Source organism: Equus caballus, chromosome X (assembly GCF_041296265.1).
Source record: "Equus caballus isolate H_3958 breed thoroughbred chromosome X, TB-T2T, whole genome shotgun sequence".
Taxonomy (NCBI): domain Eukaryota; kingdom Metazoa; phylum Chordata; class Mammalia; order Perissodactyla; family Equidae; genus Equus; species Equus caballus.
In genome coordinates, this window is record NC_091715.1 from 39,853,341 (window position 1) to 39,878,783 (window position 25,443).

General features: G+C 50.7%; 1 protein-coding gene across 5 annotated transcripts; it reads left to right on the forward strand.

The window, feature by feature from the left end:
* Positions 1–1,278: 1,278 nt before the first annotated feature.
* Positions 1,279–10,086, forward strand: FTSJ1 (FtsJ RNA 2'-O-methyltransferase 1). Of its 5 annotated transcripts, XM_070257676.1 has the most exons (14): positions 1,472–1,726; positions 3,315–3,473; positions 3,751–3,820; positions 3,919–4,009; positions 4,363–4,441; positions 4,695–4,920; positions 5,911–5,963; positions 6,049–6,102; positions 6,190–6,292; positions 6,396–6,479; positions 7,160–7,263; positions 7,351–7,548; positions 7,754–7,795; positions 9,541–10,086. In XM_070257676.1, the coding sequence occupies exons 7-13, from the start codon at positions 5,940–5,942 to the stop codon at positions 7,784–7,786; spliced, it is 600 nt and encodes a 199-aa protein (XP_070113777.1). In that variant the 5' UTR covers positions 1,472–1,726; positions 3,315–3,473; positions 3,751–3,820; positions 3,919–4,009; positions 4,363–4,441; positions 4,695–4,920; positions 5,911–5,939; the 3' UTR covers positions 7,787–7,795; positions 9,541–10,086. The 5 variants fall into 5 exon arrangements, with proteins under 5 accessions (XP_023489109.1, XP_023489110.1, XP_070113777.1 ...); XM_023633341.2 differs by lacking the exon at positions 4,695–4,920 and having other exon boundaries at positions 1,279–1,726; XM_023633342.2 differs by lacking the exon at positions 4,695–4,920 and having other exon boundaries at positions 1,337–1,726; positions 7,166–7,263.
* Positions 10,087–25,443: the final 15,357 nt, after the last annotated feature.

Consider the following 25,443-nt stretch of genomic DNA (forward strand, 5'->3'; position numbering starts at 1 on the left):
ACATGCCACAACTAGAAGGACCCACAACTAAAAATACACAACTATGTACCAGGGGGCTTTGGGGAGAAAAAGGAAAAATAAAATCTTAAAAAAAAATGATACATATGTTATATATACACTAAAAAACATCCATAAATATATACTTCCTTAAATTTACATATAATAGCATATTGTATTTATTATATTTGTTTACTAATACATAACATAATTTATGTACTAGTAAATATTACGCATCACTGTATTTCTATATAATCACATACATATTAAAAGGCATATATGTTTATAGACCTAACATAGTAATATATATCTTCCCTCATCTGTTTCCTCATCTATAAACTGGGGGAAATTACAGTGACTACCTCATGTTGTTGTCATAAGGATTTAAAATGAGTTCAAGGAAGAACTCAGCAGTGTGCTGGAGCCTACTTGGCACGTTTGCAGATCGCTTGTTTAATTTTCAGGAATTTTGCGAAGTGGTTGTTAAACACAGTTATTATTAAAAATGAAATGATATAAACTTACAATTAAATAAATTAGATGTTTTAAACGTAATAAATACTAGAAACTCCTCACTTTCTTACTATTTTACTACATTTCACTATTCTCTATGCTCTTGAGGGCATTTACCCCTATTTTATCTGTATGGTAGAAATATGACATAATGGTGCACTACTGCATGTCTTCTGAACTCTGTGTTCCGTGACTACACGTTGATAACTTGAAATCTAACAAGATGATAGTATGTGAATCATGTAAACCATGGAAAATAGAAATGTTAGAAATCAAGCCTTCCTCCTTCGCTACCTCCAAAGAGCCTGTTGTTAACCATTTACCAGCACACCACCCAGGAGCACTTAGACTAGTGCCTGGCACATAGTAAACGCTATAATAAATGTTTCCATGATCATATTTGCTCGTGTACTGGGTCGCCATGTATAGTCTTTTTGTGGGTCGGAGTTAAAAATTTTTGCAGAACACAGAATTACGAAAGGCCAGGCAATGTTCTGAACTACACCTATTCAATCCCCCGAATAACCCTGTGAAGTCTGTACTACTTATCATCCCCATTTTACAGATAGAGAAACTGCCAAGTTCTAAAACGGTACAATTCAGGAAGCGCTATCAACTAGCGGAAGTGGATTCGAAATTGGCGCAAAACAGCTTCCGCGCGCCCGCGCATTTCATTAACGCACTTTCCTCACTCTCACGTTAATGACCCCAGCGGTAATTTCACCTCGCACCACGCCTAAAATGAATGGGTGCCGTCGTGCTCGTTGCATCTTGGGAAATGTAGTCCACAGACTCAATGACTACCACTGTCCAAGAAGGGAGGGGCGGGGATTAAATCGATTTTAAGCCTTGGAACAAAAGAAGAGAGTCAGTTCTTGTGCCTCGCGGCGTTTCAGCTACGCAGTGCGCGAGTTCAGCAGCGCCGGTCGTGGCCGTTGCATTCTGGGAACGGTAGTTCGCAAGACCAGCTACGTCGACACAAGATGACGGGACTCACGCTGTACGTTCCTGTCCGGACCTCGCCGGAGCCTCCACGTTCGACGATGACAGGCTTGCCACGCTGCCGTAGCCCTTGGGCATGCGCGACGGGCATTGGGAGCCACTAAGAAACGAACTGTAGCCCTACGATTTCCCCCGGGTTTGCGCGCTCGCCGAAGCTCGGACTGCTCGCGGACCGGCCTCCGTCGTCAGACTTCTCCCTACTCGGAAAGTTCAGGTAGGCCCTGGGGTGCGGAGGACGTGGGTCCAGGCCGAGACGGTTGAGGCACGCCTGCGCTGTCCCGCGGCCAGGGAAGGAGGGGAGCTCGCCCTCGGCGCCGCGGCTGTGCAGTCCGCGCGGCTGGCGCCACGTGGGCTCCAGACCCGATGTTTGTCTGTAGAAAGGGACCACTGTGCGGGGAGGACTTGGGGGGAGAGGGTCGTAGGGGTCCAGATATCAGCGGAGCCGCCTCGGGGGGACGTCTGGAGGCCCCAATGGGGACATGGTCTTCGAGGTAATGAGGAGGAGGGACCGGGGGCGTGGTCAGAGGGCTGTTAATGGGGAGGGCGGTTGGTGGGCTGCGTGAGGGTAATGGAAGTGTTATCAGGGAATCAATGGGAGCTAATAGGAGTGTTTTAGTCGACATGTTCATGGGGGCCGGTGGAGGTGTGTTCATTGATTAATGAAGGGGTGGTAGAGTAGGCAACCGAAAGATAATGGGAGGCGGATGGGGGTGTGACCCCTGAGGGATTGATGGAGGTATCATATTCAAGGAGTTAATGAAGAGCCGTGGGGCATAGTAATTGAAATGATAATCGTGAGGCTGTGGAGGGTATAATAGAGGCCAGTGGGGGTCATGATCAAGGAACTCAAGGGGGCAGTGGTCAAAGAAAAGCGAATGAGAGGCCAAAGGGGTGTTGTAGTCAAAGAGTTTTAGTGGGCGGTCCTGGCATGACTCTCGAGGAATTAATGGGAACAAAGTGAGCAAAGAGAGGATAATAGTAAGCTGTTGGGGTGTGATCATCAAATGATTATGGGAGGGCAAGGCGGGCAGTGAGGGGAGAATGGAGAACTGATGTATGATCCTCAGAGATTAACGTGAGTGTGCGATAATGCACGGGTTACAGGGGCCTGGTGGTGTGATCTATGAGGGATCACTTGGAGGGCTAAGTTAATGGGGGCTGATAAATCATAGTAATTGAGAGCTTCATGGAGAGTTAATAGGCCGTGATCCTCCAGGCATCATGGGGGGTTGGTAAGGATATAGTAGTAAAGGAATTACCGGGGGCCTAATCATTTCATCGGGAAGAGAGATTATGGGGTGGGGAGTGCAAGGAGATAGTGTTAGGATAATGAGGGGAAAGCAAGGGATTAAAGGGGCGCTAATAGGGCTACATGAATCTGGAGGCAACGAGGACAGCTGGGGAGACGGTCAGTAAGATGTTAATGGGGATGAGGTGGGCAAAGAAGGGTCAATAGTGAGAGTTGCAGGGTTTAATATGTGGAGTGTGGGTGACAGCAGTGGAAGGTTGACAGGGTCAGTAATGGGTCATCTATGAGATAAGTGTTGGGTTTGTGGGGTCTTTTGGGGGATCGGTGGCATTAATGATGGAGTCTGTGGAGTAAGTTGTGGGGGAGCCTGTGGGGTGAGTGGTGGAGCCTGAGAGCACACTGGTGGGGTCAGCAACTGGGCTTCAGTCTTCCTGTCTGCTGAATGAGCTGTCATGTGAGTCCGATGAGCCCAGTTTGGTTTGTGTGGTTCTTGCTGCCCTGCAGAGGTAGGTGGTGGCCCACTCACCTGGTTACTGATACGGGGTGGCATCAGCTTGCTGTTGGCAGGTCCCTGGGCAAACAGTGTGTGAGATGGGACGGACGTCGAAGGACAAGCGGGATGTCTACTACCGCCTGGCCAAGGAGAATGGCTGGCGTGCCCGCAGTGCCTTCAAGCTGCTACAACTTGACGAGGAATTCCAACTCTTCCAAGGTCCCCACCTGGCGGGCTAGTCCCTGGGGGGTGGGGCTGGCAAAGAGAATGGACAAGTGGGCTAGGTCTGCAGAGCTCCCCGTGGTAGGCGGGTTGACTTGGAGGGTCTATGGGGCAGGGACCAGGCAGGAAGCTGGGCAGATACTCAAAAGAAGTCGGGCACCTGGGCAGCGGATAGATGTGGGTGCTCCCCAGGGGAAAGGGGTGAACTTGGCAGGGTCCCCGGGTTGGAGGGGGGGGGTGCAACTGACCACTACACCTTCCTGTGTGTGCTCAGGCGTGACACGGGCAGTTGACCTGTGTGCAGCCCCAGGCAGCTGGAGTCAGGTGCTGAGCCAGAAGATTGGGTGAGTGTGGAGTCCCAGGTGGTGGGATGGGAGGGCAGCCTAGGTCAAGGGCAGGCCAGGAGTGAAAACTGGGCTGACGTGGGCCATGTTGTCCACAGGGGCCAGGGTTCTGGCCATGTGGTGGCTGTGGACCTTCAGGCTATGGCTCCTCTACCAGGTGTGTTACAGATCCAGGGGGACATCACCCAGGTGAGAGCATGGCTGGGGGTGTTGGGGTGTATCCTGGGCAAAGGCCACCCCCCGTACGTGGAGGCTACAGAAAGTGGAAGAGAGAGAGAAAGACAGAGAAACAGACTGAGAAAGACAGGCAGAGAGAGAATGTGTAACTGAGAGAACCCAAGAGGCTGTAACAGCAGAGAAACAGAGGCAGCAGGTCATCATCACAGAGAGACAGCAACAGATGATGACACCAGGTCCCTAGGGATGGAGCCCAGTCTTAGACAGACAAAGCCTGAGGATTTGGCTGACCCAGGGGCAGGTGAGGTTAGAGGGTTGCGGGCGAGGGGAACCCTGAGGCCACTCATCCTCCTTGTCTTCCATAGCTGTCCACTGCCCAGGAAATCATCCGGCACTTTGAGGGCTGCCCTGCGGACCTAGTGGTGTGCGACGGGGCTCCTGATGGTAAACAGCAGGGGTTGGGAGGTCAGGCGGGGGCCCTGTGTATGTCCTTCTCTGTATCTCCCACCTCTCCTGGCTTCTTTCACCACTTCAACTATTCTTGCCACTCCCCTCCCCTGTCAGCTGTTCTCCACATCTGGCAACTTCTTGCTGCCCCTACTGCCTGCTTTCTGCCTCTGCCTCTGCCTTCTCCCTCCCCACGCTCTACCATTTTGGTTTTGTCCGTTGTCCACCCCTCCCTCTTCTCGTCTCTCAGCCCTCTGCAGCCATCCAGTTCCGTCCGATTTTCTTTAAGCAGTCAGTCCTCCATTCAGCACACGTTTGCTGAGCACCTGTTGTGTGTCGGGCACTGTTCTACATGTTGGGAAAACATTCGTGAATAAAATTCCACTGATCTCTGACCTCAGGGAGCTGCTGTTCTAGTGGGAGCAGCTGGAAAAGAAACAAAAGATTGATCTATGTAGCCTGTCACCAGGTGATAGGTACCGTGTGGGAACAATGAAAAGGGGAGGGCAGTGGGGAGTACCCGTTGGGGTCTTCAATAAAGTGGATGGGGAAGGCCTCGCTGGCTTTAGTACGAAGACCTCGAGGTGAGGGAGTGGGCCAGGGGGAAGAACAAGCCAGACAAAGGGACCAGCCCATGCAAAGGCCCTGAGATGGGGGAGTGCTTGGTGTGTGAGGACCAGTGAGGTGGCCGAGGTGGAGACAGAGTGAGTGAGGGGGGAGTGGTAGGAGGTGAGGTCACGGGGGACAGATCCTTGAGGGCCGCAGTGAGGACTTTGGCTTTTCACTGAGATGAGAGCTCAGAGAAAACCAGGAGAGAGCTGTGAGCAGAGGAGGGCCGTGCCTGACTCGGGCTGTGATGACCCCTCTGGCTGCTGTGAGCAGTGTGAACGGCAAGTGTGGAAGCGGGGCTCCCAGAGGTGAGGAGGCCAGTGCAGTAGTACAGGCAAGTGACAACACTGGGCACAGTGGTGGAGGTGAGAGGAGGGTCGATTCAGGAGCTCGTCTGAAAGTAGAGCCGACAGGATTTGCTAATAGCTTGAACGTGGGTGTGAGGAAAGACTGGGGGCCGTCCCAGGTGACTAAGGGTTTTGGCCTGAACAACTGGAAGGCTCAGATGAGGTGCAGAAGACGCTGGGAGGAGCAGGTTTGGGCAGGCAGGCCAGGAGCTTGGTTTCGGATGTGTCAAGTCTGAGACGTCGGGTCTGGTCTGAGTCTGGAGTCCAGAGGAGCGGTCTGCACTGGAGGTAGACATGGTGATAGTGGTCCTTGCATATAAGACTGTTTTGAGAATTAGAATGAGCTCTTAAGGCTTAGGAGCTCAGAGTACGCGTCCAGTTGGCCAACGTTAATTCTGACGCAGAACCTTAGCAGTGTGAGAGCCTGGGAAATGTTTTTAGCGTCTAATCTCTGGGACAGGGCAAGGCTAGAACTAGACAGCCCTGCTAACGCTCTTCCTCTTGCTGCAGTAACTGGCCTCCATGATGTTGATGAGTATATGCAGGCCCAGCTCCTCCTAGCCGTGAGTAACCCTGGCTGCCCCTGCCTCAGTTTGGCCCCCTCCTGGCTGTCTCCACCTCAGCCTTAGCCATCTGTCCTGCCCACAGGCTCTGAACATTGCTACACACGTCCTGAAGCCAGGGGGCTGCTTTGTAGCCAAGGTAAGCCTTGGGGAACCAGGTAGAGGGGTAGAGTGGGGTCCCCAAGGGCCTCCCTCATGCCTCCATCTCTGCCTCTTCACCCTGCAGATCTTCCGAGGCCGGGATGTGACGCTGATCTATAGCCAGCTGCGTGTCTTCTTCTCCAGCGTGCTCTGTGCCAAGCCCAGGAGCAGCCGGAACTCCAGCATTGGTCAGTGGGCTGGAGGGGCCAAGCAGGCGGCTGCAAATCTCAGGGACGCATCCTGCCTGGGGCGGGGGTGGCAATCGCCCCTCACTCCACCTTCTACCCACAGAGGCCTTTGCTGTGTGTCGGGGCTATGACCCCCCTGAGGGCTTCCTGCCAGACCTGACCAAACCCCTGCTGGACCACTCCTACGGTGAGAGCCTGAGCCATGAGCCCTGTCCCTGGGGAGACTCTGCCCCCTTGTGGAGTTTATGTCTCAGGAGGGCCCTCAGCCCCACCTGTTGGTGGAGACTGCTCCTCATGGGAATTCTTCCCAAGAGGATCCTCAGCCCCACCCTCCCGTGGAAAGTCCTCCCCTTAGGGATATTTTATCCCAGGAGGATCTTCGGCCTAGTCCCTAGTGGTACGTCTTGGGCCGGGTGAAAATTCTGTCCCAGGAGGATCCTGAGTTCTGCCCCAGTGAAGACTCTCCCTACCTAAGGAGATCCCAGCCTAGGAAGACTCAGTCACCCCCCCACAGATGGAAACCCCAACCCTGTGTGGGAGTTTTGCCCCACGAGGGTCTTTAGCCTGGCCCCAAGTGGAAAAAGGGACAGAGCCTGCTCTTGCAGCGAGCAGGCTCGAGTGAGACAAGGTCCAGGCAGCGTATGATAGAATGGCAGGTGGACATAAGTGCGGTGCAGGAAGAAGCGGGGTGGTCCTGGAGGGCCTCCCTGAGGAGGTGGTTTGAACCCAATGAAGGATTGCTGGGGGAGGCGTATGAGAGTAGCTGGTGGATCCATGGGGAGCCCTCAGTACCCGTGCTGCAGCCTGAGTCATGACCGACCCCAGGCACCCCAGCCCTGTCCTGTCTCATTTCTCCCTGTTTGTCAGATCCAGATTTCAACCAATTAGATGGTCCCACCCGCATCATTGTGCCATTTGTGGCCTGTGGAGACCTGAGCTCCTATGATTCGGACCGCAGTTACCCGCTGGACGTGAGTGCCCAGCCAACAGGAGGCGGATGGAGGGCACCGTCCTAGGTTCCCAGGTCCTCACCATCTCCCCCCAATGTGTCCCTGCAGCTAGAGGACGGCTCGGAGTACAAGTATACTCCGCCCACGCAGCCCCCCATCTCTCCACCGTACCAGGAGGCCTGCACGTTGAAGAAGAAGGGGCGGCTAGCCAAGGAGATTCGGCCCCAGGACTGCCCCCTCAGCACAGTGGATACGTTGCCCCAGCCCCTGGCCGCCCCACCACGCCACACCCTGCTGGCCTCTGAGGTCTGGAAACATGGTGCCCAAGGCCTGCTGTACCCGCAGTGACCCCCTCCCGGTGTGCCCCTTCTGCCCCCAAATCACATGGCTTCTGGGGCCAAAATCCTCTTCCCTGCTTCCCAATAGCTATAAAAACCAGTGGGTAAAACCAAGTGTAATGAATGGAAGAGCTTAGCCAAGTATTTAAGTCCCTTTTCTTTTTCTTGAGTAGGTGGAAGACAATGAAATGAATTGTTCACCTTAACACATTAAGGTAAATTTGCTTTTTTATCTAAGAGTTTGAATAAAGGACACCTTTAAGAAAAAAACTCAGTAGGGGCCAGCCCGGTGGCACAGCGGTTAAGTGCGCACATTCCGCTTCTCAGCGGCCCGGGGTTCACCGGTTCGGATCCCGGGTGCGGACATGGCACCGCTTGGCACACCATGCTGTGGTAGCCGTCCCACATATAAAGTAGAGGAAGATGCGCACAGATGTTAGCTCAGGGCCAGTCTTCCTCAGCAAAAAGAGGAGGATTGGCAGTAGTTAGCTCAGGGCTAATCTTCCTCAGAGAAAAAAAAAAACAGTGAAATTTCACCTTTGAAATTCTTACGCCAACTGATAAGATTTCAATCAGCAAACCTTCCCTAAGCAGGCAATGTTGTATGCCAGGAACTGCTTTAAGCATTTTCCATGTTAGGTGTTGAGGCAGTCAGTCGGCATTTATTGAGCACATACTGTATGCTGGGCCTGGGCATTGTTTCAGGTGTGGAGATAGAGCAGTAAGCCAAACAGGCGAATATCCCGGCCCTCACAGAGCTGCTAGTGCGGGAAAGGGGGAACAACATAGGCTGAACGCCGGAGTGTCCGCACGCTGTATACACACACACACGATAGCTTGCATTTCACTGTATATTTGTATAGCTCGTATTGTAATATATGTGTGTATACACATATGTATTCTATGTATGCAATATGTAAAAGTGATACAGGATATGGCAATTTTAAAAAATAAAGCAGGGTAAAGAGATCAGGAATTCTAGGCGTGACAGTTTGCAGTTTTTACAAGGGTTGTCATGGAAGGCCTCATGAGGTGATGTTTGAGCAGAGACTTGAAGATGAGAGAGGGAATCCAGGTGTTTATCTAGGGGAGGAACATTCCAGGGAGAGGAGACAGCAAGTGCAAAGGCCCTGAGGTGGGCCTGTGCCTGGTGTGTGAGGGACCAGTTTGAGCTAAACCTGTCAGTGCCAGAGGGCTTCTCATCCTTGGGATGTCACTTTAGAGGATGTCCCTCTGACAGTGGCTTTGCATCTTATTCAGACCAAGTCTTTTGTTTAAAAAAGTAAAAAAGACACCTTTAACAAAATGAAATGGTGAAGCTCAGTGGGGAGAGATTATTTACAATCCCTGTATATAGTATCCTTGATATTAAAAAGCTCCTGTAAATCGATAGGGAAAAGAAAATATGACAGTGGACAGTAAGCACGTGAAAAGCTGCTCATCAGGGAAATGCAAGCTAAAACTAAAAAGATTGACAGTACTGAGCATCTGGCAGGATACGCAACAATTGGAACCCTCAGATATGCTGATGGCAGCATAAATGGTGCAGCTACTGTGGAAAATTGTCAGGCGTTATCTACTGAAGCTACGTGCCTGCCAGTTGCACTCCTAAGAAACGAGTACTAGACTGTTTCCAGCCAGCACTGTTTGTAGAACTCGCAGACTAGATGGAACCCAAACATCCATTAACTGTGGAGTGGATCATGAAATCAGGGTGTGTTCACGTGGAGAGTTACACAGCAGTGTGAATATCCTACGATTATACAAAATAACACCAGATTGTTACTCATTGAACTGAACATATATATGTTTTATGTAGTTTTCTGTATGTTTTTGGTTCATAATAAAAGTAGGAAAAAAACTTCACAAAAATGTTAGTGGCTGAGTAAACAATAATTATAGTAGAAGAAAGCAGGAAAATATTGTTTTGTTTAAAATTTTCCTTTCCTTTGACCTCCAGTTCCCTGGCAGTCTGTTACAACTCGGAAGCTGTTTGCTGTCAGGAAAACCAAAACTCACGTTGATGAACTTGTTTTCGACTATCTCATCGACGGGTCCTGAACATACACGCACCGAGTGGGAACCTGCAACAAGCCCCGAACACAGCAAGGAAAGAAACGTTACGGGACGTCCGTCTGCACTCACAAGGGCTTCCTGAGGTCTTGCCTCTTCTCTCAATCTTCCCAGTGGTATCCTGATTCTGTCCAGAATTTACCCCAAAAGCAGATTCTTACCCTGGGTAGAAGTCAGGGGTATCTGTGAACTTGATGGAGGAAAATGTTACACCTTTCTTTTCACTAATAGGAGCTTTACTCCCAAGTGTGAATGCTGGCAGCAAATCACAGTAGTAAAAACAGTGCCTGGGACTTTCCCAGCGATGCAGACCACGGGGACTTATGTTATGTGACAGTCGCCGCAGGCCTCTTCACATACGTTCACGTTCTTCCTTCTTTGAATCCGAAGATCTTACAATTTGATGTACTAATTAAAAAGTCCATATGTTACTGCATCCCAATGCTGTTTCATTTTGATATATATGGTAATATTTTTTCTGGTTTTATTGAAATATAACTGACATATAGCATTGTATAAGTTTAAAGTGTACAACATAATGATTTGCTGTATGTGTATGTTGCAAAATGGTTACCACAATAAGTTTAGTTAACATCCATCACTTCACATAGTCAGAAGTTTCTTTTCTTGGGATAGGAACTTTTAAGATCTACTCTCTTAGCAACTTTCAAATACACGATACAGTATTGATAACTGTAGTCACCGTGCTGTCCGTTACCTCCCCAGGACTTATTTATAACTGGAAGTTTTTACCTTCTGAGCACCTTCACCCCTTCGCCCACCCCGCACCTCCTGCCTCTTGTGACCACCAATCTGTTCTCTGTTTCTCTGAGTTTGGCTTTTTTAGATTCCACATGTAAATGAGATCACACAATGTTTGTCTTTCTCTTTCTGACTTATTTCACTCAGCATAATGCCCTCAAGGGCCATCACGTTGTTGCGAATGGCAGGCTTTCATATTTCTCGCAGCTGAAGCACATTCCTTTGTGTGCATATACCACATCTTCCCGATCCGTCCATCCGTTGTCAGATGCTTAGGTTGTTTCCGTGTCTCAGCTGTTGTGAAGAACGCCGCAGTGATGGTGGGAGTGCAGACGTCTCTGCAGTGGAGCGAGTTGATTCCCTTTGAACGCGTACCCAGAAGGGGGGTGCTGAATCGTGTGGTCACTCTAGTTTTAGATTTCTGATGACCCTCCATACTGTTTAATTGGTTTCCGTAGTAACCCTGTGTATTTGAGTGTGTGTGTGCACATGTGCATCCTTTTTAAAATATTCTGCAAAGTGGTCCACAGATTTAACCAGATGCCAGAGGGTTCCCCAGAACGCATTTTTTATGTTAAGAACCCCTCTCTTTAATGTCAGAAACTCTGCCTTGACTACAGTCCTGAGTTTACAATTTAGCAAACCACAGGTGACAAACGCACCAGCTACCTGCACAGAACCGGTTTCCTCAGCTTACTCGTGTATCCTAAATTCACCCTCTGTGTCCACACCCCAGCGCAGTGATCTCAGACTCCCCGGATCCCAGTCCGTGACCCTAGGTGCTTCTGCGCCTGACTGCATGACCCTGAAAGTGTCCACACTGAGCCTCTCTGACCCCGGGGGAGGCCACACCACCGTGTGTTAACCCAGGAGTCTTCTCACCCTAGTCAGTGTGATCACAGCAATGTCCACACCCCAGTCTGTGTGAGCCCAGAAATGTATGACAGAAGTATCCACACAAAAGACTGCGTGACCACAGGAGTATCCATGCCCATTACCATGAGAATTCAGCAGTGTCCTCACTAGAGTCTATGAGGCCCCAGGAGTGCGCACACCCTTGTTTGTGTAACCCCAGGAGTATAAACACACCGGCCTTTGGGACCCCTCAAGTGTATGCGCCTCAGGCTGTGTGTCCCTAGTTGTGTCCACTTCCATCTGTGTGACATCAGAAGTATACACACACAAGTCTCTGTGATGGGAGCAATGTCTAACCCCCGGTCTGCGTCCTCAGTGGCGTCCACACCCCAAGGATGTGGCCCACGAGAGACCAGGTTGGCCCAGGCCCAGTCTCTGACCTCGGGAATGTCCACTCTCTACCTGGCTGGCCTTGAATGTGGATGCCCTAGTCTTGCAACTCCAGGAGTGTCCACACCCCTCTGTGTGACAGAATTTTCCACAACCAAAGTTAATTTGTCCACAAAGGTGCATATACCTCAGACCGTGTGTCCCCAGTGGAGTATTGACCTTAGTCTGGGTGTCCCCTGGAGTGTTTATGCCCCAGTCTGTGATGAAAGGTGTGTTTATTCTCTAGTCTGTGTGACCCCAGGCTTTCCATAATCCAGTCTGTGTTGCCCCAAAAGTGCACACACCCCAGACAGTTTGACCACAGGTTGTCACTTCCTTAGACTGTGTGACAATAATGAGCATCCATTACCCAGTCTATGTGACCCCAAGGGTTACCACACCTGTCTTTGTCACCCCTGGGGTGTCGTCTACAGTGCAGTCCGTGTCACCACAGAAGTGTATACACTTCAGTCTGCGTAACACCTGGCGTATTCAAAACAGTTTGTGTGACCCCATAAGCGTCCATGTCCCAAAGCTGTGGCCACAGAGTTGTGAAAACTTCAGTCTATTTGACCACAGAGTGCCCACTGCCATGTACGTCAGTCCGGTGTAGTGCCCACACCCCAATCTGGGTGACCTTACCAATGGCCATATGTCAGCCTTTGTCACCACAGGAGTGTCCACTCCCTCTGTGTGTGACCTCAGAAGTCTCCAGACCCCAGTGTGTGTCCTCAGGGGAGCACACCGTAGTCTCTGTTACTGCAGAATTGTCCACATCCCAGTCTGTCACCATGGGCTTTCCACCTCCCAGTCTGTCCCCTAGGCGTGATCATTCCCCAGACTGTGAAACACCAGGAATGTCCACGGCCCAGTCTATGTAACCCCAGGAGGGCCCCAGCCAGGCTGTGTTTCTCCAGAAGTGTCCGCACAATGTCTGTGTAAACCCCAGGATGATCAACTTTCTGTGTGACTGAAGGACTGGCCACCAGGGGCGCCTGTGTTTCCCCAGGGTCCCCTTGACTATGTGGCTCCCAGGGTTTTTACACCCCAGGCTGTATAATCAAAGAGGTCTCCATACCCCAGGCTCTGTGACCACCAGGGTGTCACTCCCCAGTCTGCAACTCCAGGAGTTTCCACCCGGTGTGGGACCAAGGAGTGTCCGCGTCTCAGTCTCCATGGCCCCAGGTTCATTCACTACATCATCCGGTCAGTGTGATGCTAGAAGCATCCATACCCCAAACGATGTGAGCAAAGGGGCATCTACACTCCAGTCCGTGTGCCCACAAACGTGTCCTCCCCCTTGTTGCTATGACCCCAGATGGGGCCAGTAGGTTTTTCCCTGGCTGTGTCCACATCCTAATGTTTGACTATAGAAACGTCCAAGCCCAGCCCGTGTGACCCCAGGAATGTGTACCCCACAGTCAGCGTGAGTCCAGAAGTGGCAACATCTTAGTCTGTGTGACCGCTGGAGTTTCCACACCGCAGTCTCAGTGGCACCATGAGTGCGCGCATCTCAAACCATGTGCACAGAGGTGTCCACACTCCAGTCTCGGTGACCCCGCAGGTGTCCACAGCTCAGCCTGTGATGGTCCAGGAATCGTTTTGCCCCAGCCCAGCCACCTCAGGAGTGTCCACTCCCCAGTCGCCATGACACCAGGAGTGTCCACACCTAAGTTTTTGCGACAGAAGTGATGTCAATGTCCAATCCTGAGTGTATGTGACCCCAGGGTTGTCTAAACCCCACAGGCACAATGTGTCTACACCCAAGTCTCTGTGGCCTCAGGAGGGCGTACTCCTGTCAGTGTGACCACAGGAGTATGAAATTCCCATGCCTGTGACTACTGGCAGGTCCATCACACTCCAATTCGAGTGACCCACGGGAGGAACCCCCCAATCTATGTGACCAAAGGAGTCTCCACACTCCAGTGCCTGTGACCTCAGGGGTGTCGATCATCCATTCACTGTGACCAGAGGGATGCCCACACCAAATTCTGTGTGACCACAGGAGTGTCCATCCCCATCCACATATCCCAAGAGGTGTTTCTGCTCCAGTTGGTGTGACCCCAGCAGAGTCCACACTGCAAGCAGTGTCACTACAGGGGTGTCCACAGCAGAGCCTTTGATAATCTAGGAGTATCCACACCACAGTCATTCGACCGCAGGAGCGTCTACTCCCCAGTTTATGTGTCCTCAGTCATGTCTTTGTCCCAGTCTGTGTGACCCCAGGAGTGTCCACACCCCAAACTAGGTGATCCAAGAGATGTTCAAACTCCAGTCTGCGTGATCCCAGTGTTATCCACACACCAGTCTGTGTGACACCAAAAGTGTCCACACACCAATCCTGAGGACTCTAAGAGGACACATCCCAGTCTGTGACACTTCAGGAGTGGCCACACCCCATTCTGTGTGACCTCAGCCACGTCTACATCCTGGTCTGTGACCCAAGGAGGTCCGCATCCAATTAGTGTGACCCCAGGATAGCTTATACCCAAATCTAGTGACCTCACGAGTATCTACACCCTCATCTGTTTGACCCCAGGAGGGTCTAGACCCCAGACTGTGTGACCCTGGAAGGATCCATACACCAGTCAGTGTGACCCCAGGAAGGGTTATGTCTGGAGGAAGAGTGATCCAGATAAAGGGGAAAGCCTGTGCAAAGGCCCTGAGGCAGGAGTGTGCCTGGCATATTTGAGGAACAGTGAGGAGACCAGTGCAGTGGGAGCAGAGTGAGCAAGGGGGCCAGTGGTAGGAGGTGAGGTTGGAGACTTGACAGGGGCCTGATTCTGTAGGGCTCATGGGCCATGGAAAACACTTTGGCTTTTTCTCTGAAAGAGATGGAGCCACAGCCGGGGTCTGAGCAGAGGAGAGCCATGGACTGACTTGGGTTGTAACAGGCCCCTCTGGCTGCTGTGAGGACAGACTGAGGCCCCTGAATCAGATTAGCGATCATGTTGAACTGTGGAGAGCAGGGGCCCCGGGGGCCAGCACCATAGCCACTTGGCAGACTTCCCTGGGAGGCTATGCATTCTCTCTGGAGTGTACGGTAGGGTTCCACCCCTCCTCCTGTCCCCTAGAAATGCAGCACATGCTGGGGAGAAGCCATGAGTGAAGATGACCTCACTGTGGGACCTCAGGCCAGCTCTGCCTTCCCCTGGGTCCCGGATTTCCCCCTTTGGGGGTTTCCCCTGAGTATAATCATTCCTGCCTGGCCAGTCTTTCTAGCGTCTCTACTCACCTATTCTCTCCAACCACATCACCCTCTTTAATGTTCCTCAAACACACCAAGCATTATCCCACCTCAGGGCCTTTGCATCTGCTGTTCCCTCTCTGCTTGGACACTCTTCCCAAGATATGTATATAGTTTACAGCTACATGGCTGCCCCCTTTATGTTCTTCTTTTTCCTGCTTAAAGATCCTATCCTCAGGAAGCTTTCCCTGACTATCCAAAATGGCACCCCATCTCTCTACCCCTGCAGGCTTTGTGTTTCTTCATAGCAGGGGAAACAAGGCACACACAGCTGGAATTTTGAAGAGACCTAAATGAAGGAACAATTCACAGAGGTGTGGGGAGGGTTCAATAAACCAGTAGGGTCACTGAGCTACCCAGGGACTGGCATCGGAGGGGCGCTGTGACTATTCCCAGGCCTGAAAGGTCAGGGAAGGAAACTGTTCCTGAAACCCAGGGGAAACTGGAGCCCAGCCCCGGCCAGTGAACACCTGGCTTTCTCTGTCCTTGCAGTGTGCGGTCACCTACAAGGGTCTCTCATTGGCCAACCCAGCTGGAAGCCAGATGGGGCAGAGTCTAGCTAATGAAGTCCACACGGTCAACCTCCTGGGACACAGAGCAGGACAGGGAAGGAGAGAGAACGGACTGGGGGACAAATAGAATATTCAACTGGTTAATTTAGTGTTTTCCCTTGTCTATAGAATAATATCGAGCGTGGGAGGTCCACGAAGACAGGGATTTGTGTCTGTTGTGTTCCCTTCTGTGTTTTTAGTACCTAGAGCAGTGCCTGGCATACAGCAGGTTCTTAATAAATATTCGTTGAAAGAATAAATGAACAAAAAAATAGATATAAAAGTATAATGCAAAAGTGAAAGGATAAGCCACACACTGCGAAAAAATATTTTCAAAATGCATTATCTGGCAAAGGACCAGTATCCAGAATATAGAAAGAATTCCTACAACTCAATAATAAGAAAACCAACAACCTAATTTTTAAAATGGCAAAAGATTTGAACAGACACTGCATCAAAGAGGAACTACGGATGGCAGATAAACATGTGAAAAGATACTCCACGTCATCAGTCATTTGGGAACTGCAAATGAAAACCACAGGGGGATATGTACCATCATACACTCATGAGAGCAGTGAAGCTCGCCCAGGCTGACCGCACGAAGTACTGGCAACGATGAAACTCTCCTACAGTGCTGGTGGGAACGCGAAACGGTACGGTCGCTTTGCAAAACAGTTTGGCAGTTTCTCATAAAGTGAAACATACACTGACCATGCAACCCAGAAATCCCACTCCTAGGTATTTATCCAAGAGAATTGGAACTGATGTTTACACAGAAACCTGTATGCAAATATATATAGCAGCTTTATTCACAATCACCCCAAACTGGAAATAACTCAAATGTCTTTCAAATGGCAAATAAATACACAAACTGAGACGTCCTTATTTATTCCTCAGTAATGGAAGACAAACCACTGATGCATACGACAGAGAGGAATCTCAAGCGCACAATGCTGAACGAAAGAAGCCTGAATAATAAGGATACACTTATATGCTCTTATAGAGCATTCTAGAAAAAGCAAAACTATGGGGCTAGCACACAGATCAGTGGTTGCCAGAGGTTAGGGATGGAGGGAGTGGCTGACTTCAAAGTGGCCGCAAAAAGAATTGTTTTGAAGTGAAAGGACTGCTCTGTGTCCTACTTGTGGTGGCAGTTAACAGACTATTTTTGTTTGTCATGCCTCAGAGAACTGAACACTACAAAGGGGAAATTGGGGGCTGGTCCTGTGGCCGAGTGGTTAAGTTCGTGTGCTCTGCTCCAGCGGCCCAGGGTTTTGCTGGTCCAGATCCTGGGCACGGACATGGGACTGCTCATCAGGCCATGCTGAGGCGACGTCCCACATGCCACAGCTAGAAGGACCTGCAACTAGAATATACAACTATGTACTGGGGGGCTTTGGGGAGAAGAAGAAGAAAAAAAAGAAAAAGATTGGCAACAGACGCTAGCTCAGGGCCAATCTTTAAAAAAAAAATGAAGTGTATATTTCAAAGAAGGGTTATGGTTGTGCCTGTTGTTATGCCTCCTCTCCATGTGGTTTCTGCACAGACATGGCTCAGGAATGCCCCTAAAGTGAAGGAGGAGCCATGACCATCCTGCAGCTGCTCAAGGTAGAGCTTTGTTTGTTGACTGTTAGCACCCCAAAAGTCACACACTTGTGTCCCCCAAAAATTCATATGCTGGGGCCCTAACCCCCAGTGTGACTATATTTGGAGATGAGGCCTTTAAGGAGGTAATAAAGGTTAAATGAGGCCATAAGGGTGAGGACCTAATCCGATAGGACTGGTGACCTTATAAAAAAAAAGGAAGAGACACCAGCACGCTCTTTCTGAGTGCATGCGCCCAGAGGAAAGACCTTGTGAGGAAACAGCTAGGAGGCGGCTGTCTACAAGCCAGGAAGAGAGGTCTCATCAGAAACCAACCCTGCTGGCACCTTGATCTTGGACTCCCAGCCCCCAGGACTGTGAGGAAATAAATGTCTGTTGTTTAGGCCACCCATCTGTGGTGTTTTGTTATGGCGGCCTGAGCAAACGAATTCATTGCCCTTCAGTTTCAGATCTGGTTTCAGGAGACTCATCTTGACCGTGTGTGAGGGCAGCAGGCGCTCAAATGGCAGAAGGGAACTTCAGCACATCCTCCTTGTCTGGTTGAAGGGGGCTCTGAAGCTCAGAGAAGGCGTGTGTGGCCCAGGGAAACCGCGGGATGAAACCACAGCACTCCCACGGATTGGATCCTGGGGGCTTTGTCCACAGAGCATCCTCAGCCACACTGTAGGAAGAGTTAGAATCGTTTTGGGAGCTTTCAAAACTGCTCTGAGTCTCCTTTTAAAGCCCCACTCCAACCTGGTTCATGCCAGGTTGTTCTCCCATGGAACACGTTGGCAGTTTCAGAGCCACTGATGCCTTATGTCAGGAGAGTAGCTGTGATGGTATAATCTCAGGCCTGGTGGCAGCCCAAGGGAAGGGGTAAATGTTTGCATCTCTCTAGATGACAGAGACTGGGGAAAGCTGGGGTGAATCAGGGGTCACAGCCTACATCTCACAAGATGCCAAATGCAGGAGCTGGGAGCAATGACCAGCCAGGCAGGATCGGTGACTGAGAGCCTCAAAGGGTAACGGGGTGTGCGTGCCTGTGTGGACGTGTGTATGCACACCAGCATGTGTGAAGTTATGTGTATCTCTGCATGGTGTGCCTATGCCCACGTGTGTGCATTTACAATGCATTCATACATGCACACATATGTGGTCCATGTGTGTGCATTCAGGCTTTGCTGGTTTGAATGCAGGTGTGTATGTGCGCTACACAAGTGTAAGTGTGCGTTTTCGTGGAAATGCTAAGGTGCAGATGAGCTCAGCAGGTGCATAGGAGCTTGTACCCTGACGAGGGTATTTGTGAAAAGCAATTGTGCACATGCATGAGGATTGCTTCTGCATGAGATTCTGTGTTCAAACCCTTATGGCCACGGATGCAAGCTTGAGTGTCTGTGTCTGTGTGTGCACATGTATACCCCAGAATGCACATACATGGCTGTGTGTGAGTGCACAGGTGCAGGGGAGCCCACTGGCCCAGGCTCGTGTGTCTAGTGTCTGTGCACATATACCCCGGGTGCCACACATGTGAAAGTGTGAGTGAGCAGGTGCACACATGGGGCTGGGCCTGGATGTTGGTACATGTGTACCCCTGGGAGCCTGTGCACGAGCATGTGTGTGTGCATAGCTGCAGGTATTTCCATTGGCCTGGGCCACGATGTCTGTGCTCATGTCCCCCAGGGGGCTCATGAATGCACACGTGTGTGTGCATGGATACACAAGTGCTCAGGAGCCCGGACCGTGGTGTCTGTGCACATGTACCCCTGGGCACCCATGTATGTGTGTGTGCATGAGTGCAGGTGTGTCCACGGGCTCAGGTCTAGGCATCCATGTACATGTACTGCTGCGTGCTCATAAACATGTGTGTGTGCACAGGTGCATATTTGTCCATGGGCCCAAGTCTGGGTGTTTGTGCACATGGACCCTGTATGAACATGCATGTGTATGTGGATGGTGAGGAGTGCCCATGGACCCAGGTCTTGGTATCTGTGCATGTGTAACTCTGGGGGCCCATGCGTGTGTGTGTGCATGGTTTCAGGCATAGCCATGGCCTGGGTCAGGGCACATTTGTACATATATCCCTAGGGCCTATGCATGAGTGTGCTCATGTCTTCTTGGATCTGGGTGTCTGTGCACGTGTCTCCTTAGGGGCCCACATATGGCATCTGTGCATGCATATGTGGCCGTGTCGGGGGGATGGGTGTACAGCTTCACTTCCACCTACACCTGGCTGAGGATGGAAAGGGAAACCAAGAAATGCACTTCCTCTAGGAATCCAGGTTTTGGCAAAGCCAGGGGCATGAAATTCACGGCCCTCTTGCTTTTCTAAAACCTTGTTATTTGGGACAAAGCTGGAGCTTGGAAAATGCCCCTTCCTTCATTCAGCCCTGTGCTCCTGCATTGAGCACTGTGCCAGGCTCAGTGGTAACCCAGAGACAGTGTGGCCAGATTCCAGGCTCCAGACTCCAGGCAAGAGGAGCAATGCTTATAAGCCACCATATAAAGCAGAAGTGCCAGGAAGCCGCTCAGAGCAGGGAGAAGAGACTCTGGTAAAGCTTCCTAGAGGGTGGGACAGAAAGGTACAGGGAAGGGAGCCCACGGCAATGGGGATGGGGGCGCGCCTGGGCACGCGGGAATGGGAGTAGGGAGACAGAAGCCAAGGCAAAGGAAACTCAGAAGGCAAAGCCTGGAAGTGGGACAGCAGTGTTTCTTTGGTTTTTTGGAAATTGCATCTGGCTGTCTGATCACTTGGAGACCAAGTGCCCAGGTCTGGGAGGGGCCCAGAGATGAATGAGGGTTGGTGGGTGGGAGCATTGTCTGTCTGTCCCCAGAACAGGCAGTTTACACTTAGGAAGCTGTTTAGGGTTCCATGGGCCACTAGGGTCTAGGGTAAGCCATCTGCTCTTTCTGGGCCTCAGTATTCTTTGCTGTCAAATGGCTTGCTGGTCTGCATCCCAGACGCAGGAAGCATTTAGCCTGAAAGAGCAGCCCATGGGCAATGAGCAGGCAGGGTGGCTGCTCCCCAAGATTGGGCCACCCTCTCACTCCTCGCCACCTCTGAGTCCTCTCACCCTGCCCCCAGGGGCAAGGCTTGGAAATGGGCTTGAGGGAGCCATGCCTACTGGCTTGTCAGCAGCAAGGAGGCCAGGCCCAGCAGGGCTGCAACCCTGGGCTAGAAGGCAGCACCTCCACTGCTAGCCCTGATCCCCCACCAACCTACTAGGGCATGGCAGGGGAGGCACAAGAACCCCCAACCCTTTGCCTGGCTCTGATTGGACATGGGATGACTGCTGCTCCTGAATTCCAAGTCTGGGCCAGGTGTAGAGCAGGTTTGGAGAGGGCAGAGGGGTCTCCCCTTCCAGTCTCAGCACCCAAGCCCTGCCCAGCTTCACCCCTAAAAAGCCCCTCAGGTGCAGGGGTACGGCCTTTGCTGTGCCTCACCTCAACCCCAAGCCTCCAGGGGGTCACCACCAGTGAGTGTGGGATGTCAGGCAGCAGTGGGCCACTGTGCACAGCTGTGCAGGCTGTGCCCTGGCAAAGGACACCCAGCCACAGAGGGAAGCAGGGACAGAAATGCAGCCTGGGCTCCTCTTGCATCCCTGGGGCCTGGCTTGGGGCCATAGTATCAGTAATATGGAACCTGAAGTGAGTTTGCTCACCCGTTGCACAGCAAGCCAATCTCTGACACCAGGTATAGTGGAAGAAAGTAGAAATTTTATTATTGCACAGCACTGGGCAAGGAGAGAGGGCAGCTAATGCTGAAATCCCAAACTCCCTGAAAAGCTACAAGAAAGGGTTTTTATTTGGGGTTTTAGGTAGGGGAGGCAGGAGCATATGGCCTTGCTGGTTGGAGCTTTCCCACCAGCCTGTGTTTGGCCTTGAGACTACTTACAGAGAGAAGGGACCCCATGACCTTGCTGGTCAGCAGCTTTCCCACCAGCCTGTATCTCTTTGCAAGGATGAGATAATGAATCCAGATGCTTGTCCTTGGCGGTGTCTTTCTCCATGGATGATAGTGGATTCTGGAACCAGGAAGCCAGGGAGTAAGCAGGGAATGAGTGTTTTGGTTTTAACCCCATATATGCTGGGTTTAACGTAGGAAAACTGATATCAGGGTTGGTATCAATTCCCCCCTATTTTATGTCCATCCCTCAATCTTGAGGGATATGGGGCGGCAACCAATCTAGCTACTTCCTGCCGAAATGGGGCATAGGTTGTTTCATCTCATTGAATCAGTCTTTTAATAAGGCGGTGATGCTAGTGGGCTCCCGAAGTTAGGCCTGTATCATGTAAGTAAGTAACCAGGTATTTAATAAGAAGTTTTTCTAGAGAAACAAAGAGAGAAAAACAAGGTTAATTGTTGGAGCAAATTATAAACAAGTTTCTGAGCCCAGGGGGCAGCCAATCAAAATTCCTATAAGTCAGGGCCAAAGCATCTTTTGCAGTTTGAAATGTCTCTGATGGTGTCATCGAGCACTTGGGTAGCTTTTTGAGTGGCTTACACAGCAGTAGACATAAATCTCTCTTAAGTTTATGTTAGGTTCTCCAGCTTCAGTTTGCAAGGCTCTAGGAAAAATGGCAGATTTAGTTTTTAATGACTCCAAATGAAAATGATAGGGGAAAAAAAAACCCTGAAAATGTTAGTTTGGAGGTTTGTAGCCAGATATTTCAGGAGACTAGAAGAATTCAAGATCCAGTCCAGTTAACAGATGTAAAACAAAAATATCAAAGACAATTGAAAGAACTAAAATCCACTATCTATAAACGTGTATTATAGTTTCCATTGAAACATAATCTTTCTCTTTAAAATCACCCTCAATTTCACTAGACATAGCCAAATTAAGACTAACTGGTTTTCAAAATAAATCTAGTTTTAATAAATTTGGCATAATTATTTACATAAGTACAGCAAGAATAGTAACTGATTATACAGGCTCTTTTAAATCTGCTTTGCTGGAACCTCATAAGGAATTGATACCAACCCTATTATCAGTTTCTCTACGTCGAACCCAGCATATATGGGGTTAAAACCAAAACACTCATTCCCTGCTTACTCCCTGGCTTCCTGGTTCCAGAATCCACTATCATCCATGGAGAAAGACACCGCCAAGGACAAGCATCTGGATTCATTATCTCATCCTTGCAAAGAGATACAGGCTGGTGGGAAAGCTGCTGACCAGCAAGGTCATGGGGTCCCTTCTCTCTGTAAGTAGTCTCAAGGACAAACACAGGCTGGTGGGAAAGCTCCAACCAGCAAGGCCATATGCTCCTGCCTCCCCTACCTAAAACCCCAAATAAAAACCCTTTCTTGTAGCTTTTCAGGGAGTTTGGGATTTCAGCATTAGCTGCCCTCTCTCCTTGCCCAGTGCTGTGCAATAATAAAATTTCCACTTTCTTCCACTATACCTGGTGCCAGAGATTGGCTCGCTGCCCAACGGGTGAGTGAACTCACTTGAGGTTCCATATCATCAGGAGAAAGGGGCGTCCTTTTCTGAAGTTCACAAAGGCACTACATGTGCTAGTGGCGCCCCTTAGCGTCCAGGTCTTTAAAAGCAAAGAAATCAGAAGATGAGTCGGAAAGTGGACACAGCCCCAAGGGCTGGGCACGCCTCAGCCAGGGAGGCCTCTGTGCTGGAAAGTCTCAGCCATTGTTTAGTCCAGCTCTATATATTGTCAGGAAAAACTGTGAAGGCTTTTAAATGGACAGAACTATTCCCAGATGTCCTTTCAATGGACACTGGTGTCACCTAGTGGACATTTATGGCTTATCTGATCTACAGTGGGCAGCACCTTCATCTCTGGCTGGGCCATTTTGAAACTCCACAGAGACAGGAGTTAACATGTGCAGGGCTGATGATTCCCATTCATAAACACGCAAATGAATTTTGTCTTGTCGAGATACAACTGATTTCTGCTCTGTAGAAAAGATGATTCCAAATATTCTAATGCGTCTATTGGCAAATTCATTTCAGTGTCCCTGTAGCCTATCTATGTCTGTTCTGCAGATTCTCCTTTGAGCTAATTGAAACATCTTACCAGTTCTCTCAGTAACAAAAGACCTAAGTGCAACCTTTGACACATCTTCACTTTATAGCTGTATGAGTTGTGAAAGCACCATTTTGGAAATTATCCTTCAACTCCATCTGCCAGCTCGTAGTACAGATGAGGTCACCAAGGCGGGAGGGGAGGGACTCACTTGAGGTGACACTCAGGGGCTGGGGCTGGGAGACAGAGCTGAATCCAGGCCATTCTGGGCTCTGCCCTGCTCCTGGAGGGAGGGTGCTGTGCTTTGCCCGGGGCGTGGATTGGGGGTCTGTGACACATCCTCCACCCTGGGGATGTGGAATGACCCTCTGGGGTGAGGGCCTCCCCTGTGGTTCCCACCCTCTGTGCTGTGCCCTCATTCAGATCCAAGACAGCCAGCTCCCCACCCCCAAGCCATCCTGGCCAGTGGGAGTTTGGGTGGATTTTTTCGGGCCATGCAGGTGCTGAAATGCCCCATTGCCATCCTGGGCTGCTGCGCTGATGACACCTGTGGGAAGGACTTTATTCTCAGGCTGGTTGTTTCAACTGCTGGGCCTCAACTTCCTGATTGATAAAATCTGGATACCTATGGTTCCCCCCATACAGTAGTGTGGAGAAGACTAAATGAGATAGTGGACGTGAAGCTCTTCAAATAGTCTGGTACAGAGTAGGCGCTCAATAAATATCAGCTGTCAGTCATTAGGCCTGTTTGCTTTGCAGAACTTCCAGTGGCAGACATTTCGGAAAGGATGCTTGATGCTGGCCTAGCAGGACCAGCTGTTCCATCTCCAGCTAAGACAGCAGCAAGTGCTCCCTGGGTGATGGATCAGCAAGTTAGAGCCCTGGCCAGTGAGGACACGCTTGGCTTTCTCTCTCTGGCACCCCATGCTGTCCCCAGGGGATCCTGGGGCCCAGAGGCCAAAGGGAGAGGAGCACAAGGAAAGGCGAGTTCCCAACACGTAGCTGTGGGGTTCCCTGGAGCGAGTCACCTCTTAGGGTCTTGGTTTCTCCATCTGCAAAATGGGCACTTTGGAGCTGAGAATTGCTGAGGACCTTTGAAGCCACCTTTTAGGGAAGAACAGATGGTCTCCAAGAGCATAACGGCTGCAAGCTGAAGCTCCCCCAGGCCAGGCCCTGCTTTCGGAGACCAAGCACAGCAAACAAGGGGAGAGGCGCTCCCCTTTACATACAGGAAGTGGCCCAGCAGGGTGAGAGGCAGAGTTGACCGAGAGCCCAGGTGCCCAAGTTTCTGGGCTCGTGTGGAGGAGATTTTGGTCAAGGTCACTCCCGAGGGCTGCCTGGGGAACTTGTAGGGGCTGAGTGATGAACTCAGTCGCCTGAGGGGTCCCTTCCCGCCCTTGGACCTGACTCCTGGCTATGACATTGGCACGCTCTGACCTGAGAAGACCAACCTTCAAAATGAGCAGAGAACTCCACCAGCGCATGAGAAGGCAGGAAGGTAGATGTACTCTTCAGGGATCTTGGGGTTGTAAGTGAGAGAAACACAAGTCAAATCAGCTGAAGGAAAAGGGACTTAGGGAACTGAAGAGGCCTGGGCAGAACGAGTGGGGTGTGTACCCCATTTATCGCTGGGAGGGGGCTCCGCTTTTTCTTTGACAGCTTCACCCTCAGCAGGCTCTCCTCATGTGGTGGCTGCCTCACCTCCCCCTGAACAGCTAGGAACCCCAAGGGGCAGAAAAGCCCCTTTCCCTACAGTCCCAGCTTTAGGTCATGCAGCCTGGGTTGGGTCACATGCCCATTCCTGACCCCGTGGTCAGGATGACAGATTGATCTGATCAACCAGGCTGGTCAGAGCTCATGGGTCCTGGAGCTTTGGGCCGGGTTTGGGGGAGTTAGCCCCATCAGAACCACAGGCACTGGGATGGGGTGAGGTGTGTTGTGAAAAGAAAATGGAAGGTGGTGTTTAAAAAAAGGGAAGACCTGCTGAGTTGACAAGAGGAAGGCCTGCCTACCACAATAGGCTACCACTGACTCCTTAAATAAAATCGCTGGCAGCCTTCATCCCTCTCTGCCTGCCATTTGGAGGTCCTCAGGTTTATGCCATAAAGTAACCCCATCTCTCTCAGCCACCAGAAATTCCGCCTCCTGTGACAATTAAAAATTTTTACTAAGATGTTAATGTCTTCCAGAAGCAGTTAAACATGTTTGCAGCAGAGGCTGTCTAAAGAAAGCAAAGCCTCGCTGGAAATAATTTAATCTACTGGTGGGATTTAGGGCAGCAGGGCAAAAGGACGGAGGATCTCTGGGGAGACTTCCAAGAACACAGTGGACCTAGTGGCACAAAGGCAGCCCAGGAGGAAAGAGGAAACTCCTG